This window comes from Ranitomeya variabilis, chromosome 3 (genome assembly GCF_051348905.1).
Source record: "Ranitomeya variabilis isolate aRanVar5 chromosome 3, aRanVar5.hap1, whole genome shotgun sequence".
In the NCBI taxonomy this organism is placed as follows: Eukaryota; Metazoa; Chordata; class Amphibia; order Anura; family Dendrobatidae; genus Ranitomeya; species Ranitomeya variabilis.
Genome location: NC_135234.1, coordinates 677076315 through 677093804, shown reverse-complemented (window position 1 = coordinate 677093804; position 17490 = coordinate 677076315). Strand labels below are relative to the sequence as shown.

At 46.4% G+C, this 17490-nt stretch overlaps 1 protein-coding gene across 1 annotated transcript in view; it reads left to right on the top strand.

Moving 5' to 3' along the window:
• The first annotated feature begins 705 nt into the window (after positions 1–705).
• Positions 706–17490, top strand: part of SP1 (Sp1 transcription factor) — a 49475-nt gene continuing 32690 nt past the window's right edge. Inside the window, exons 1-3 of the mRNA XM_077297992.1 lie at positions 706–848; positions 1325–1407; positions 14383–15775. Coding sequence (XP_077154107.1) covers positions 842–848; positions 1325–1407; positions 14383–15775 — 1483 coding nt within the window. The 5' untranslated portion in view covers positions 706–841. The remainder of the gene's footprint in view (positions 849–1324; positions 1408–14382; positions 15776–17490) is intronic.

The following is a 17490-nucleotide window of genomic DNA, read 5'->3' as shown; positions in this document are numbered from 1 at the left end:
CGCAGCGGTTTACATCTACTCCTCAATAGGAATCCGCAGGTGTAAAACTGCAGGTGGAATCCGCAAAAAAACAGCAGGAAATCTGCTTGCAAAACAGTGCATTTTACCTGCAGATTTTGCAAAAACAGTGTGGAAAAATCAGCCCACGAATCCACAACGTGTGCACATAGCCTGAGAGGTTTAATGCCCACATTTGTGTGGCCAGACATCCCCTTTAAGTGAAGCAGATCTCCTCCATGGTCTTCCACCACCAGAGGTCAGGCCCTGCCTTCGCCTTTTAGTAAGGTCACTTGTATCTATTACCTTAAAAAAAACAACTTTGAAATTAACAAAATGGCGCCTAATCTTGTGCAATATCAACCACCCACCAAGACAAGGATCACGGTAACTGCTACTGCTCACTGCTGCCACTTTGTGCCTCTGAGCTCATTGGCTCCCTCCAGCGGGGTCGCTCTCCTAACTCGCGCTGTGATTGGTCACACGGCACGTCAGTCATATGTTTGGCCTCTGCAGGAGAAGAGGAAGAGAGCGACGCCCTTGTTCCCGCCCATGTCGCATTCCTTTTCCCCCCTCCCCCAGTCGTCCAAGTTCGTCACTCCGTGGCGGGGGGCGGAGCGCCAAGATCTGTGATTGGGTGATTCCTCCTGTCAGCTACACGCCTCTTCCCGCCCACCATGACACCCCATTGGGCGGGTGGAGCCGCCCCTCAGCGGGAGTGGTTAGGCAGGCTGTCGATCTCCGCCCGTGGCCACGCCCGCTCCCCGTCTCCGCCGCGCGGCAGGCAGGTTACGTTGCTATCGTCCGCCGAGATTAGTGTGAAGTGCCTGCGCCCCGAGACGACATGAGTGGTAAGCAATGGCGGCCCGTGCTGGGGACCTCCCCGACTGAGCAGAGGGAGGGGCGGGGTGAGGACTGGCGGGGTCAGCGCCGGGGAGTGCAGTGTCGTGCAGCGGAGGTCGGTGTTACCGGAGGGGGCTGTGCGGCCTGTGATATCCGCCCTCACCCCGCCGTCCCCGCACTACCTCGCCCCTTTTTCCTGCCCCACACTCGGAGGTGGTGGCGAGGTTCCCTCCCGCCCGTCTCTCCACCTCTCCCGCCCTTTTCGCTGCCCCCTGGGTGGGTGGGGTAGAACTGTACAATTGCCCCCTCTTCCTTGACGACCCCGCGCTCCGGCTGTGTGGGCTGCGGGTATGTCCCCACGCGTCCCCCGGGTGCCGGCCTCTCCCTCTGGGCCCGTGTCCCGGAAGTGGCGGCCTGCCCGTCCTGCCGCCATGTTGTGTGATCGCGTGCACTGTGATAACGCGGCCGCTTCTCTGACCCGCAGATCAGGAGCCCAGCACCGAGGACATCGCCGCCGGAAAGTCGGAGAGCCGGGCGGGAGGAGGAGGCTACGGCCAGAAGGGGCAGGTATGTGCGCCCACCCACACGGCAGCCCACCCCCCCTCCGCCTCACACGGCGAGGAGTTGTCAGCCTCTGCTCTGTAGCCCGGCTGCCAGCCCACCCACCCCACGTCTGACTGCCCACCCACACCACGTCTGACTGCCCACAGGGGGCTGGCTCCGGAGACCCGTCCTCCAGCCCAGGCCCTCCTGCTCTGGGATGCTCTTCACACGCTGGTTTGTTTACATGCGGGCACAATTGGATGGGAGGGCTGTCCCAGAGAGGGTTAACAGCACTGGCAGCTGATGGATCAGTGTGGGGTGATCCCTTCCTATAGTGATGTGGTGGCAGACGTTGTCCTGTGCAGCTACCGGCTGCTGATCTATGGCCCTGCGGGGTCACGGGACCGGTCAGTTCTGTCCACAGTACTATAAGAACGGTAGCAAAGCCGAAGAGGTGTGCGCCGCAAATATAAAGGGCGACAATGCATCTTATTGAACATATTAACAGCAAAGCAGACAACAAACGGTGTAAAAAACACTTAAAATTGTATATAGGAGAGGGATGTCGGAGTGCACACAGGATATGGTGACCATAAGATGAAAGTACACCCATAAAGCATACAGGTAAGAATATTGAGCGGTTAGAGGTATCTGTACTTACAAGTCCCAACACCCATCGCACAATCTTTAACATGTTTTCAAACCGTTTGTGTTGCCTTTAATGTATTCAATAACATTTATCAGCCTTGATATTGGGTTTGCACATATATATTTTTTTTCCTTCCTACCTTTCTTATACCAATTTGATCAGTTTTTGCAGGGTTGATGTAGCACCCCCTAAGTGTACTATGCTGTGCCCACTTTCTCTCCTTGCTGTGCAGTCTGTTCTGTCCTAACATTCTAGATCAGGGATGTTAAACACAAATACCATGGGACAAAATTAAAAGCTTGGACAGTCACGTGCAAACCTTAATGTGTTAATAAAAAGTCTGCAACTGAGGAAGTTCTTCCTTATCAAATATAACGCTGAACTGTTTCAGATGGAAACCAACTTAAAGGGGTTGTCTCACGAACAAAGTACATTCTCATTAAGAAATCTAAGAATAAAATGCTGGAATAAATGTAATGTTATGCCAGAGCTCTAAAAAGCATATGGCCTAACTATAAATATGGTATGTTCTAAAGGATAAAAACCCTTGCATACAGAAAGTATGATGCAAAAAAGTGTCACCACAGTGAATTCCTCCACGCATGATATGACGCCCCTACTGTACCCCCCCCACAGAGCATGGTGACCCAATCACAGCATGATTCGCAAACTGTAATCCCCACAGTCTTTCATACAGTATAACGGGGCCCTGCTTTGCCTTCCACACAGTATAATAGTCCCCACATTAAAAAAATATACTTGCCTCTGCCCATTTCTCTGCTGCTCTTCATGGTGTGTTCAGATCTTTTGCACATTTCAGTACAGGGGGTGCGTTGTAATGACTTCAGGCGCAGAGGGGGAGTAATGGGAGAAGGAGCGACTGCTGACTCTCCCTCAATCATTGCATTTAACTGTATCGACACCTAGGATGCTGTTATATTTGAAAGTACAACGGTGGGTGAAAGTACAATTGCAAATGTGAAAGACGTAGATATTCCAGCTCCAATAAAACGGCATAAATCTTTATTCATCTAAGAATTCTTAAAAAAGGGACAATCCTTACAAATAGTGGACGGTACATGTGATTGCAGAAGGAATAACGGCAACGCGTTTCGATCACTAGATCTTACTCATGTCTGGCATGAGTAAGATCTAGTGATCGAAACGCGTTGCCGTTATTCCATCTGCAATCACATGTACTGTCCACTATTTGTAAGGATTGTCCCTTTTTTAAGAATTCTTAGATGAATAAAGATTTATGCCGTTTTATTGGAGCTGGAATATCTACGTCTTTCACATTTGCTGCTGCTCAGCGTCCCGGTCAGGACGAATTTCCGTGCTCTTTCCTTGACGGTCTGGTTGGTGAGCTGGCTACGGCTTTTTTAGCCGTTTTTTCTTTTTTTCTGTTATGAAAGTACAATTATGAGGAAGGGATCCGAATTTACTTGGAAGACCAGTCCGGCATCGTGGGGAAAATCGTTGGGGACAGTTTTTGACATGTATGTTCTATATGGAACGTCCGGATGATGTGCTCTTAGCCCCTGCAGTGCCTCATGATCTGCCTATGTCATTAGTTTTAAGCAGTTGTCCACCTAATGGGACTTTCTTTTTCCAGTGGTTTTTGTTTAGGTTCTTTTTCTTCCGATTACGGTAGCTATGTTATAAGAGTGACAAATAGTGAAATGTTAATTACTGATTTCAGACTTTACATTCTCGTGTGTGAAGACTCCTTGTGATAAACACTGCAGTCAGGCTCAAGTGTCACATTTAGTGTCTGTTTTGTTCATATTACTATGGAAATGGTACTGGAGGCAAAAAACAGGAATTCAGCTAGGAAAGTTTGAAAGGTTTTTTTTTTGTTTTTTTTTTGCTGGACTATTTTGCACACTGTGGCGCCAAAACCTGCAAACATGAAAATTGAAGTGCTTTACTGCACTAGACATATGAAAAATTGAGAGTTTAGCACACAAATTGGCCAATTTATGTGTACCTTGTAGCCACGTTAAGGCATTTCTCGTATGCAAGGTCCTAGCAATGCCTTTCCTCTGAGAATAAAGTCTTCATCTGAATAGGAACCTAAAAGGGAGTCCTCTTTGACTAAAAATCTCTGTGGAGGGGTAGTGGACCTACTGTGATAAAAACACCTGTGGCTAAAAGGAGTGCTCAGTCAGAAGGCTAATGAATACAAACTTCAAAAAACTGACCGTCACATCCAAACATAGACTAAGGGTGAACAGGGGCTGAACCTAGTCACCAACTTTTAGTTTCCCAGTCAGGTGAAGACTTTATTCTCAGAGGAAAGGCATTTCTAGGACCTTGTATACAAGAAATGCCTTAACGTGGCTACAAGGTACACATAAATTGGCCAATTTATGCGCTAAACTTTCTCAATTTTTCATATTTCTAGTGCAGTAATGTAATTCAATTTTCATGTTTGCAGGTTTTGGCGCCAGTGTGCTGCCTTATTTATTTGACTGTATACGAGTTGGTGACTCTAGGTTCAGCACCTGTTCACACTTAGTCTGTTTGGATGTGATGTTCAGTTTTTTGAAGTTAGTATTAGTAATTTGAACTGGATACACTGAGGGAATGGGAGCCAGTGAAGAAATTTGCAGAGTGTGGGAAGTGGAGGAGAGAGATGAATTGGGCAGCATAGTTAAGAATGGACTGGAGAGGTGCAAGGTTGTTGGCAGGGAGGCCACAGAAAAGGATGTTGCAGTAGTCAAGGCGGGAGATGAGGGCATGTACTAGCATTTTAGTAGATTGCCGGTTGAGGAAAGGACGGATTCTGGAGATATTTTTGAGCTGGAGGCGACAGGAGGTGGAAAGAGCTGGATGTGCAGTTTGAAGGACAGGGCAGAGTCTAGGGTTACTCCCGAGGCAGTGGACTTCTGGTATGGGGGAAAGCGTGATGTTGTTAATTGCGATATAGGTCAGGTGAGGAAGATCTATGAGATGGAGGAAAGATGATGAGTTAAGATTTGTCCACATTGAGTTTGAGGATCGAGAGAAGGAGGATATGGCTGATAGACACTCTGTGGATTCTGGACAACAGAGAGGTGACATCTGGGCCAGAGAGGTAGATCTGAGTGTCATCAGCATAAAGGTGGTACTGGAATCCATGGGACTTTGAGTTGTCCCAGGCCGAGTGTATAGATTGAGAAGAGTAAGGATCCCAGAACAGAGCCTTGAATGACTCCAACAGAGAGAGGGTGGGATGAGGAGGTAGTGTGGGAGATGCTGAATGTGTGGTTGGAAAGGTATGAGGAGATCCAAGATGGGGCGAGGTCTTTGATGCCAAAGGAGGAGAGGATCTGTAGTAGGAGGCAGTGGTCAACTGTGTCAAAAGCAGAGGACAGGTCTAGGAGTACAGAGTATTGCCCGTTAGCTTTGGCTGTAAGTAGGTCATTAGTAATTTTGGTCAGGGCTGTCTCAGTTGAGTGGTGGGGGCAGAAACCAGATTGTAGATTGTCAAAGAGCAAGTTAGATGAGAGGTGGGAGGAAAGTTCAGCGTGGATGTGCTGCTCCAGGAGTTTGGAAGCGAAAGGGAGCAGCGATATTGGGCGATAGCTGATCGTAGTGGTTGGGTCTAGGGTTGGCTTTTTAAGGATAGGCGTGATTGTGGCATGTTTGAAAGCAGAAGGGAAGGTGCCAGAAGTTAGTGATAGGTTGAAGAGGTGGGTTAGGGATGCGTCGAGCGCACAGGAGCTGAGGTGCGATTTGGAGAGGAGACAATTAAGGCTACGTTCACATTTGCGTTGTGCGCCGCAGCGTCGGCGCCGCAGCGCACAACGCAAACAAACGCAGCAAAACGCATGCCCAACGCTGCGTTTTGCGCCGCATGCGTCCTTTTTTTCATTGATTTTGGACGCAGCAAAAATGCAACTTGCTGCGTCCTCTGCGCCCGGGCGCCGCAGGGACGCATGCGGCGCAAAACGCAAGTGTGACGCATGTCCATGCGCCCCCATGTTAAATATAGGGGCGCATGACTCATGCTGCGGCGCCCGACGCTGCGGCGCACACCGCAAATGTGAACGTAGCCTAAGCTCCCCTTCAGTGATGTTGGATAGGGGGGTTGTAGTGGTTGAACAATGAAGATTTGCCTCGTTTGGTCGATCTTATTTTTAAAGTGTGTGTGGCAAAGTCCTCAGCAGAGATGAGGGAGGTAAAGGTTTGGAATAACTGTTTGGGGTTGTAGGATAGGGAAGATACAAGGGTTGTGAAGTAGGCCTGTTTAGCAGGCATCCTCCATACAGCCATCTGCCACAAAGATGCAGGCTCTGTTCCTCGGTCCACATTATCCTTGGGGTAGACATGTGATGTACCAGCACGTCCTGTCACTCTACACTCTAATATGTGGTTATCTAGCTCTTCTTTTGCTTTACATGAGTGGTAATACTGACATGGATGAACCCTTTCTATTTGTAAGTCTGGTACACATCTAGCAGATATTGTGCACGCTTTTTGCCCCAGTAATTATAATTGGACATGTGCACGAGACCTGTCAAGGGGCTGTTGACACCATGTAAGCAGCGCTTCTTTCCTCCTATTAGTGAAGTGAGACGTACTGGCTATCTCTAGAGCAGTGTTGCCCCAACTCCGGTCCTCAAGAGCCACCAACAGGTCATGTTTTCAGGATTTCCTTTGGATTGTACAGATTGAATTCTTGCCTGTCCAGGTGATGCAATTACCTGTGCAATACTAAGGAAATCCTGAAAACATGAACTGTTGGTGGCTCTTGAGGACTGGAGTTGGGGAACACTGCTCTAGTGTGTAATTTGCCTTAGCTTAATGCGACACTCCACCCTAGCACCAATATGGGGCTATCCATGGGTGGTTGCCTTGGTGCCCTATTGGTTTTCCCCTGCTGCGTCCTGTCTTTATATTGGCTATCTGTTCTTCCTGCTTCCATTATAACCGCCTCAGTTGCAGGTGGAGTAACTTTGTTGTAGGATAGGGACACCAGGGGAGGAGCTCCCCGTGCCACTGGTGGGGCCTTCTTGGAGACAGTAGAAATGAGTCCACAAGATTGCTGAGATGCGTGCACGATCAAGAGGTATTGCGCTTTTTGCCCTCTGTCTATTGAACAGGTCACCTGCTCAATACCTGATGCTGGAGGAGTGTGATGCCCTGAATAGCACCAAAAACCCATTTAATGGTGGTTGGGGGTTGACCATGAAATAGATGCAGTGTTATTTATTGGCGAGTTCTGTATTGAAGGGGGAATTTGACTCCACTCATTTCATAGGTGAGCGGAGCAGGTGACATTAGGGCAGGAGCACTGTTCTGAGCACTCGCAGATGATGGTGTGTGTAAAGTTTTCTCATCTGCTGTGTGGAGATGGACTTTACCCATTTTTAAAAGGGTTTTCTTGTCTTGGAAGAGAATCTGCAGTCACTGTTTGTGACTGCAGACTACCAAATTGCGACCGTGTGCAATGTGCACTCATTTCCCTGTATTCCTGGTGTGGTAGTCTCACGTGACAGCATGTATGTTATTACGTATTTGGGGGTCACGTAGCAACAAGTCTTTCAGCTTGTCTTGGTAGAAGAGAATTGAGGGACACGCACAGGTCAAATCGGCACATGCTTGGGAAATATGCATGTCACATACATGGGGTCACATGACTGCCCACCTACTTTGGTAACACTGGAATCGTGACAGTGTGTGCATTGCACATTATCAAGATTCAGCAATCATAGTGACTACGAACTTTCCTCCTAAGCCTGGACAATCCTTTCTCATCATGGAAAGTGTCCCTCTCACTGGAATGGTTGTGCAAGGAACTGCAGCTGGCTGTCCTCCTGAATGGGGTCAACTATTGTGAACAGCTAATCAAGCACAGCGCCCCCTTTACACTCTGGAACTGACCTCTGGGACCGTCAATCATAAAGTGATGGCATATTATAGCAATGTGCTATGACTTGGTTTACACTTTTTTTTTTTTTTTAAAGGGTTTTTGTCCACCTTGTTTGCGACTACTTCCTTGATTAAACACTTTGGTTTTTGTTTTTTTTTTTCCCCTGAAGGAATACTCTTGATTTAATGTATAGTTTAGGCATTGTGCAGTCAGTTTTGTGTGTAGCTTTAGGGTACCGTCACACATTGAAATTTTCATCGCTGCGACGGCACGATTCGTGACGTCGCAGCGTCGTATAATCATCGCTCCAGCGTCGTAGACTGCAGTCACACGTTGCAATCACGGCGCTGGAGCGATGCCGAAGTCCCCGGGTAACCAGGGTAAACATCGGGTAACTAAGCGCAGGGCCGCGCTTAGTAACCCGATGTTTACCCTGGTTACCAGCGTAAACGTAAAAAAACCAACAGCACATACTCACCTGTCGGTGTCCTTCAGGTCCCTTGCCGTCTGCTTCCTGATCTGAGTGCAGCCGTACAGTGAGAGCAGAGCGCAGCACCGCTGCGCTCTGCTCTCACTTTCCGGCCGGCACTCAGAGCAGGAAGCAGACGGCAAGGGACCTGAAGGACACCGACGGGTGAGTATGTACGGTTTGTTTTTTTACGTTTACGCTGGTAACCAGGGTAAACATCGGGTTACTAAGCGCGGCCCTGCGCTTAGTTACCCGATGTTTACCCTGGTTACAAGCGAAGACATCGCTGGATCGCTGTCACACACAACGATCCAGCGATGTCAGCGGGTGATGAAGCGACGAAAGAAAGTTCCAAACGATCTCCTACGACGTACGATTCTCAGCAGGGTGTCTGATCGCAGTAGCGTGTCAGACACTGCGATATCGTAACGATATCGCTAGAACGTCATGAATCGTAACGTCGTAGCGATGGAAATTTCAATGTGTGACGGTACCCTTAGTGTTATAATCTTTGACTTTCTGACAAGTGTACATGCTCAGTGTATTGTTCACTGGTGAGTGAATCACTTTTTGTGATGGTCATACTGAGAATGTAAATGCATGCACAAAACGGTGATCTGGCACATGTAGAGTTAAATAATTGTGTAGGCAATAATGCAATGATGGCATTGCTTCTACTTGCCAAGTGAAATGCTCACCAGTACTGTAACACATAATATGTGCAAGGCTTAAGGGTACAAGTAAAATCATGAGATGGCACCTGCCATCCCTGCCTGTGCTCAGTGACTGACAGCAATGCCCATATTGGTGTTTACAGGGTAACCTGTCAGTGTGGGCGAGGTAAGTGTGAAAGTCTGAGTCCTGTCAGGATTTACGAACTTTCCTTTTTCAATTCCCATAAACCTGCATATGAGCGGTTACCCTGTCAGATGCCATTACTGCCCACTGCAGGTTTTTGTATTGGCTGTCAGACAGAAATTGCCTTGGATGTTAGACTGCCTTGTCTTCAGCTGTTGTCGCTGAAGCCTCTAACCCCTTAGGCTACTTTCACACTAGCGTTAACTGCAATCCGCCACAATGCGTCGTTTTGCCAAAAAAACGCATCCTGCAAAAGTGCTTGCAGGATGCGTTTTTTCCCCATAAACTAACATTAAGCGACGGATTGACACACGTCGCAACCGTCGTGCGACGGTTGCGCCGTGTTGTGGCGGACCATCGGGACCAAAAAAACGCTACATGTAACGTTTTTTGCTCACGACGGTCCGCTTTTTCCAAACTCCGCCCCCACCTCCCCGCACTTCCCCGCACCTCATAATGGGGCAGCAGATGCGCTGGAAAAATGCATCCGCTGCCCCCGTTGTGCGGCAGAGACAACGCTAGTGTCGGGAACCTCGGCCCGACGCACCGCGACGGGCCGAGCCCGACGCTAGTGTGAAAGTAGCCTTAACTGCTGTTGTTAAGAGTTATCGGCAGTTAAGGGTACTTATTCCTCATCACCACTTTTGAACGGTGCTGAGAAATAAGGATACAGCCCCCTCCCACCGTCGGAAAATCTAAAGGGTCTCTGCTACCGGGGATAGCTGAGAGCCTGTAGAACATGATCAGGGCTGGTTTTTACACTCCCCTGTAACATGATCGCTGCTGTTCACCAAATAACAGCGATCTCGCACAAAGTCAGATGTAAAATGAATTTCTTCCCTCTATGATCTAGCATCTCAGAAGTGAGAAATGGGGTCCCCTGGCCCCTCCTGATCTGTCTCCATGTCATTTTCCTTGGAAAAAAATGACGAGCGCAGTGCACTCGCTGAGATCTGCTGGCCTGTACCTTTCTTTTTTTTTTTTTTTCTCCCTTTTTTTGGGGGGTTCCTTTTGATAACTGATAGTCCCATCAAATTGATAAAAAATAGTAAATCAAATTCCCGTGTCACCCCCTCTTCTCCCAGTTAGAAAAACATATGACATTTTTTTTTTTTCTCCATTCTTTGGGGTTAGAATTGTTGTGTTTTTTTTGTTTTTTTTTAAATGCGCTATGACAGCTAGTTTTGAGCGCAAGTGCTTGCTACTCGAGTTTGCATCGGGTGCTCAGGTACGCACGGAGTAGTGCAGATCCCCGCTCTTTTTTTAAAAAAAAAATTTTTTGGGGGGGGTGTAACAGCCACGAAATGTGGTGTTGAAGTGGCTCGAGTGTCACTCCAGCACCGACAATATTTGGTACATACCCGGGCACCTGATGCAAACTGGAGTTGCAAGCACTTGCGTTCAACACTGATGACATTTTCAATATGATGACCAAACGTTATCAAATTCTGTCTTAACTGTGGGTTCAAAATATTTACTATACCCCAGGATAAACTCCTTGAGGGGTATGGTTTCCAAAATGGGGTCATTTGTGGGGGATTTCCAAATGCGATATGGCGTCCGCTCTCGATTCCAGTCAATTTTGTTTTCCATAAGTCAAACGGTGCTCCTTCCCCCTCCAAGCCCTGCCGTGCGCCCAAAACAGTGGGTTTCACCCACATATGGTGTATCTGCGTACTCTTGAGAAATTGCATTCTAGTCTGCAGTGACATTCTGAAACATCACTGCACAAGATGGTGCTAGAGCTGGGATACAGCTGTGAAACTTACCTGACCTCAACATAGAGAAGGCAGAAAGGGTTTGACATATATTTTTAAAATGTGCCCAGAACTGGACACAGTATTTCAGGTGAGGTCTGACCAAGGAGGAGTAGAGGGGGATAATTACTTAACGCAATCTAGACTGTTTTTCTTAATACATCCCAGAACCCTTTGCCTTTTTTGCTGCTACTTCACACTGACTCATGTGCAGTCTGTGATCTATTAGTATAGCCAAGTCTTTTTCACACGTGCTGTTGCTTGGTTCTATTCCTCCCATTCTGTAGATGTAATTTTTGTTTTTCTTGCCCATATGTAGAATCTTTCATTTCTCCCTGTTAAATACTAATTCTATTAGTTGCTGCCCAGTATTCAAGCTTATCTAGATACTTATGAACCATTTCTCTTCTCCAGCGTGACCTATTAGTGATGAGCAAGTGTACTCGTTGCTCGGGTTTTCCCGAGCATGCCCGGGTGACATCCGAGTATTTGTTATTGCTCGGAGATATAGTTTTTATCACCTCAGTTGCATGATTTATGGCTTCCAGATACGATGAATACATGTGGAAATTCCCTAACAGGCAGGCATTCCTCACATGTATTCAGCGTATCTGGAAGCTGTAAATCATGCAACTGAGGTGATAGTTTTCATCTCCGAGCAATAACAAATACTCGGAGGTCACCCGAGCAACGAGTACTCACTCATCACTATTAGCTATCCCTCCTAGCTTTGCATTGTCTGCAAATTTGATTTGCTTCAGTTCCCTTATCTTAATCATTTATAAAAATGAACACTGTGGCCAGGACAGCCTTGTGGTATCCCACTTGAAACATTCTTCCAATTGGATTTGCAGCCATTTATTACCACTCTTTGAATACGATCACTGAGCCATTTATGAATCCACTTAACCTTATCCTTATTAATACCAAACGTGGTAATCTTTTCAATAAAGGTACCTTCACACTAAACGACTTTGCAACGAGAACGACAACGATCCGTGACGTTGCAGCGTCCTGGATAGCGATATCGTTGTGTTTGACACGCAGCAGCGATCTGGATCCTGCTGTGATATCACTGGTCGTTGCTGAAAGTCCAGAACTTTATTTGGTCGTCAGATCGGCGTGTATCGTCGTGTTTGACAGCAAAAGCAACGATGCCAGCAATGTTTTACAATGGTAACCAGGGTAAATATCGGGTTACTAAGCGCAGGGCCGTGCTTAGTAACCCGATATTTACCCTGGTTACCATTGTAAAAGTGAAAAAAACACTACATACTCACCCTCTGATGTCTGTCACGTCCCCCGGCGTTCGCGCTGCTGCTCAGAGCTTCCTGCACTGAATGTGTCAGTGCCGGCCGTAAAGCAAAGCACAGCGGTGACGTCACCGCTGTGCTTTAGGGCCGGCGCTTACACAGTGCAGGGAAGCTGAAGGCGATGTAAGTATGTAGTGTTTGGGTTTTTTTACATTTACACTGGTAACCAGGGTAAACATCGGGTTACTAAGTGCGGCCCTGCGCTTAGTGACCCGATGTTTACCCTGGTTACCCGGGGACTTCGGCATCGTTGGTCGCTGGAGAGCTGTCTGTGTGACAGCTCTCCAGCGACCACACAGCGACGCTGCAGCGATCGGCATCGTTGTCGATATCGCTGCAGCGTCGCTTAATGTGACGGTACCTTAAGGATAGCATTTGACAAAGTATCTCATACTATCTTGAGCATCAGAGAAGTTCCAATATGGCGGTGACGGGAGGGCCTTTAGCTGGCTCCTGGCTTCCATAGTAACTTCCTGGCACCCCATGATCGTGTCACAGAATGCCGATGGCAGGTGATACGCGTGCAGCTTTGCACATTCCATTTCAATGTCTCTGTTGGATTGACAGCAGCTTTTAAATGGGTAATATCTGCGGCTGGAGATCACTGCTACTGCTGTTGGACAGAGCGGCTGTATTAAATGGCTGATGTCTTCCACATGTGTGGGAGAAGCGAAGTTCCTGAAACCCCTTCACGATCATCCTCTCAATTGCACACATGCATCAGAAATTGCATTAAGGGTTGTTCTACTACTTATATAATCGATGACCTATGTCCTTTGGATTGGTCATCAATATCAGATTGGTGCGGCTCTGATATCTGGCATCCCCATGTTCAGTTCTCCGTGTTGGTTGCAGCTGGATGTTATCAGATACTGAGCTGAACAGCACAGGTCTGTCATCTGTGTGGTGGAATTTTGAGCTCCGGCACTGAGAAAAGGTGATTAGATCTGTATCGAATAAGTCGTCAAAATTAGTGTATAACAACCCTCATCCTGCTTTTCAATATACCAGCGTTCACTAGAGTTGAGCAAAAAGATTTGAAGAACCCTGGTACTGTAGCCACTGCCACCAGACCAGAGCTTTGCAAGCTCCCTCCTACCTGGCACCTTCTGGCATTATGCACCCAAGATGCCGCACGCACCTGGCCTACTAACCAATGTAGGCATCAGGCAAGTCAGCCAGTCGGAGGTTCTCTGTGCTCTGATCCGATGGTTACATGCTACTGCCATGGCTGTTGGTCCAGGATCCTGTGAATCCTTTTGGTCACTTAACCGTTCATACCTAAAACCTTTTCAAGTAATTGAACCTAGTAATGCATTGGTGTGAGCTTATGCCGTATAATCGCGCTTTATGAATGAGATGCTCGATTAGATTGCTGTAGTCATTTCATCATCTGTTTGGTATAGTTTAGTCTGAAGATGTTGTCTATAGGAGAGCGCTCTAAGCAGTCGGTGCAGGGAGGGGAAGGAGGTGAGTTGTGACATCACTTGTTGTGAATGGTAGATCCTGTGCTCTCTATTGTATATAGGCGTTACCTTTCATTATATTCCTGCCTTGTAATGATGAGATGACAACTGAGTAGTGATTGCTACAGAACAGGAAGTGTCAGCTTATTAGATGCGTGGGCAGAGTGCCTAAAAAATTCCTGTATTTACACAGGTTTAACATTAAAAAAGATTTATAATCACACTAACTTTCTGATGACACATTACATGATGAGCTTGATCATTTCTAGATCCTGCAGATCCCTTGGCTGATGTGAACCCAGTGACTGGTTTCAGTAGTTTCTTTCCACTTGTTGCTGTTATATTGTAATTCTTTAGCATTGTTCTCACCCTGTGCGGTGCTTAACCCTCTGGATACCTGTTAGGCATTTGTCAAATTGAAGAAAGTCCATCCGACTCGTAACTGTTTGCTAGTTCCAAAATGTTTGGGTTTGATTTGATTGCCTTTTCATATGAAATAATGACACTAGGACCAGGTGTCCTGCTTTCAGAAGCCCCACTGACGTTGTGGATTTCACACCAGAATACTTTGCTCTACACTTGGCTGACTTTTTCATTAATATTTTACTTCTATTTTTCTCTTGCTAGGACTCGCAACCTTCCCCACTGGCTTTATTGGCTGCTACGTGTAGTAGAATCGAGCCTCCTGAAAACGGAAATGGTGCTGGCCAACAGCAGGGTGCAACAGAACTGGATTTAAGCACTGCCCAAATAGCACAGACAGCCAATGGCTGGCAAATTATATCTACAGCTGCTACATCCAAGGACCACGTTGGAGGAGATGGCTCTTCAAAGAATCGTCCAATAGCCCCTGGACATCAGTTTGTGGTGGCTGCTGCCCCGAACGTGCAGAATCAGCAGGTCCTGGCCAGTCTTCAGGGTGTCATGCCTAACATTCAGTATCAAGTTATACCCCAGTTCCAGACAATGGATGGGCAGCAGCTCCAGTTTAGCACTGCCCCTCAGGTCAATGTCCAGCAGGATGCGTCTGGACAGCTGCAGATTATCCCAGCTAGCAATCAGCAGATAATTACTACCAATCGCACCGGTGCAGGAAACATACTTGCTGCCATGCCAAACCTTCTTCAGCAAGCTGTCCCTATTCCGGGGATGGGTCTAGCGAACAATGTCCTTTCAGGGCAGACCCAGTATTTGGCCAATGTTCCTGTTGCTCTTAATGGCAATATCACCCTTCTCCCTGTGAATGCGGCTTCTCTGACCCCCACATCTCAGGCGGTAACCCTGAGCAGTGCCACTCAGGATAACTCCCAGCCTGTTACTTCATGTGTAAGTACCTCGCAACTGGTCACCTCTCAGGCCAACACATTTTTTACAAATGCCAATAGTCTCTCCACCACCACCACTAGCGGCATGAACCTCCTGAACTGCAGCAGCGGCACTCCTGGGACCAACGTCCAGATTCAGAGATCCAGCGGCCAGCTCAGTTTGGTTACTGACTCTGTCCAGCAGACCAATGCATCTATGCAGCAGGGCCAACAGAAAGACTGTGAACAATCTCAGCAGCAACAGATCCTCATTCAGCCACAGATTGTACAAGGTGGACAGGCTATCCAGACTTTACAAGCCGCTCAGCTTTCCGGCCAAACCTTCAGTGCACAAGCCATCTCCCAAGATGCCCTGCAAAATCTTCAGATTCAAACTCTGCCCAGCAGTAGTCCCATCATAATCCGTACTCCCACAGTGGGTCCAAATGGGCAGGTTACTTGGCAAACCATCCAGTTGCAAAACCTACAGGTGCAAAATCCTCAAGCTCAGACAATCACTCTTGCCCCTATGCAAGGTGTATCTCTGGGGCAGACGGGCAGTGCTACTGCCTCCATGCCAGGCACAATTACCTTGAATGCTGCTCAACTCTCGTCAATGCCTGGCCTTCAGACCATTAACCTCGGTGCCTTAGGAGCCTCCGGCATACAAGTACACCAGCTTCAAGGGGTTCCCCTGACAATAACTAGTGCAACTGGTAAGTCTGTCACACGTTGCCCTCGACTTTACATTAAATGTTTGTATAATGCTGATAGAAATGCTATTGATGGGTAGGTAGCCAGGGCAGTCAGAGACTTTCCCAACCCTAACAGTAAGATACCATTTCTGGAACTGGTCTTGACAAGTCCTAAAGGCCACATTAAGTCATTTTTAGCACAAAGATATCTTGCAGCTCCTTACAACTCTACAATTAACAGAACATGAAGAATGTGTATGTTGGGGGTCTATCTCAGGATGGTTTCAATACTGATTTTGCAAATGTATGCCACATAGGCATGCATCATCGATGGGCTCATATGTTTATAGAGGGGAGGGGGATCGTTAAAATAAATTGCTTAAGATTTCTAATTATATATTTATTTTTTTTTCTATTTCAAAACTACAAATTGATTTAAAAAAATAGAAAAGGAAAACATTAAAAAAAAAAATTGAAAATGTATGTGTAGAATAATAAAATGTGTATATGAATGAGATGTGATCTGGACTTACAAGTAGATTGTGACTGCGTGTCCCCAGTAGTCCCAATAAGCCTCCTTTCCAGTGACTTGTCCCGGGTGCAGTGACGCAGCCGATATGTTTCCTTGCTCTCGGTGACTGATCTCTGGTAAGCGACACTGGTTTTACAAGTTGAGCTTGCAGGTACCAGTCTCTCATATCGCTGATAAAATAACGGCATTATCTACCAGTATAAAACATATGTACTGGTGTGGGTTTTGTATGTTCATTCTGGTAACTATCCTACTTTCGCTTCACGATCTCCACCAAAAAAACAGCATTAAATGTGTTGTGCATCTTGTGAGATAACCTAGATGCTTTTAATTAAATGAGTCTCCATACACAGGGGATACATTGGTACTAAATTTTGTATGCAGCTATACATCCCCTGGCAAAAATTATGGAAGCACCGGCCTTGGAGGATGTTCATTCAGTTGTTTAATTTTGTAGAAAAAAAGCAGATCAGACATGGCACAAAACTAAAGTCATTTCAAATGGCAACTTTTTGGCTTTAAGAAACACTAAAAGAAATCAAGAACAAAAAAATGTGGTAGTCAGTAATGGTTATTTTTTTTTTAACCAAGCATAGGGAAAAAACAATGGAATCACTCAATTCTGAGGGAAAAATTATGGACAACTTGGCTAATAACCTTTTAAAATTGGATCCGGACCATCCACATTCATGACACAAAATACCAAAAGAAAAACAAAGTGCTCGTGTTTAACCCCTTAGTGACAGAGCCAATTTGGTACTTCATGACCGAGCCAATTTTTACAATTCTGACCACTGTCACTTTATGAGGCTATAACTCTGGAACGCTTTAACAGATCCTACTAATTCTGAGATTTTTTTTTCGTGACATATTGTACTTCATTTTAGTGGTAACATTTCTTCGATATGATTTATGAAAAAAAAACGGAAATATGGTGAAAATTTTAAACATTTTGCAATTTACAAACTTTGTATTTTTATGCCCTTAAATTAGAGAGAGATGTCACAAAAAATAGTTAATAAATAAAATTTCCCACATGTCTACTTTACATCAGCACAATTTTGGAAACAACATTTTTTTTTTTGTTAGGGAGTTATAAGGGTTAAAAGTTGACCAGCAATTTCTCATTTTTACAACACCCTTTTTTTTTTTTTTTTTCTAGGGACCACATCACATTTGAAGTCATTTTGAGGGGTCTATATGA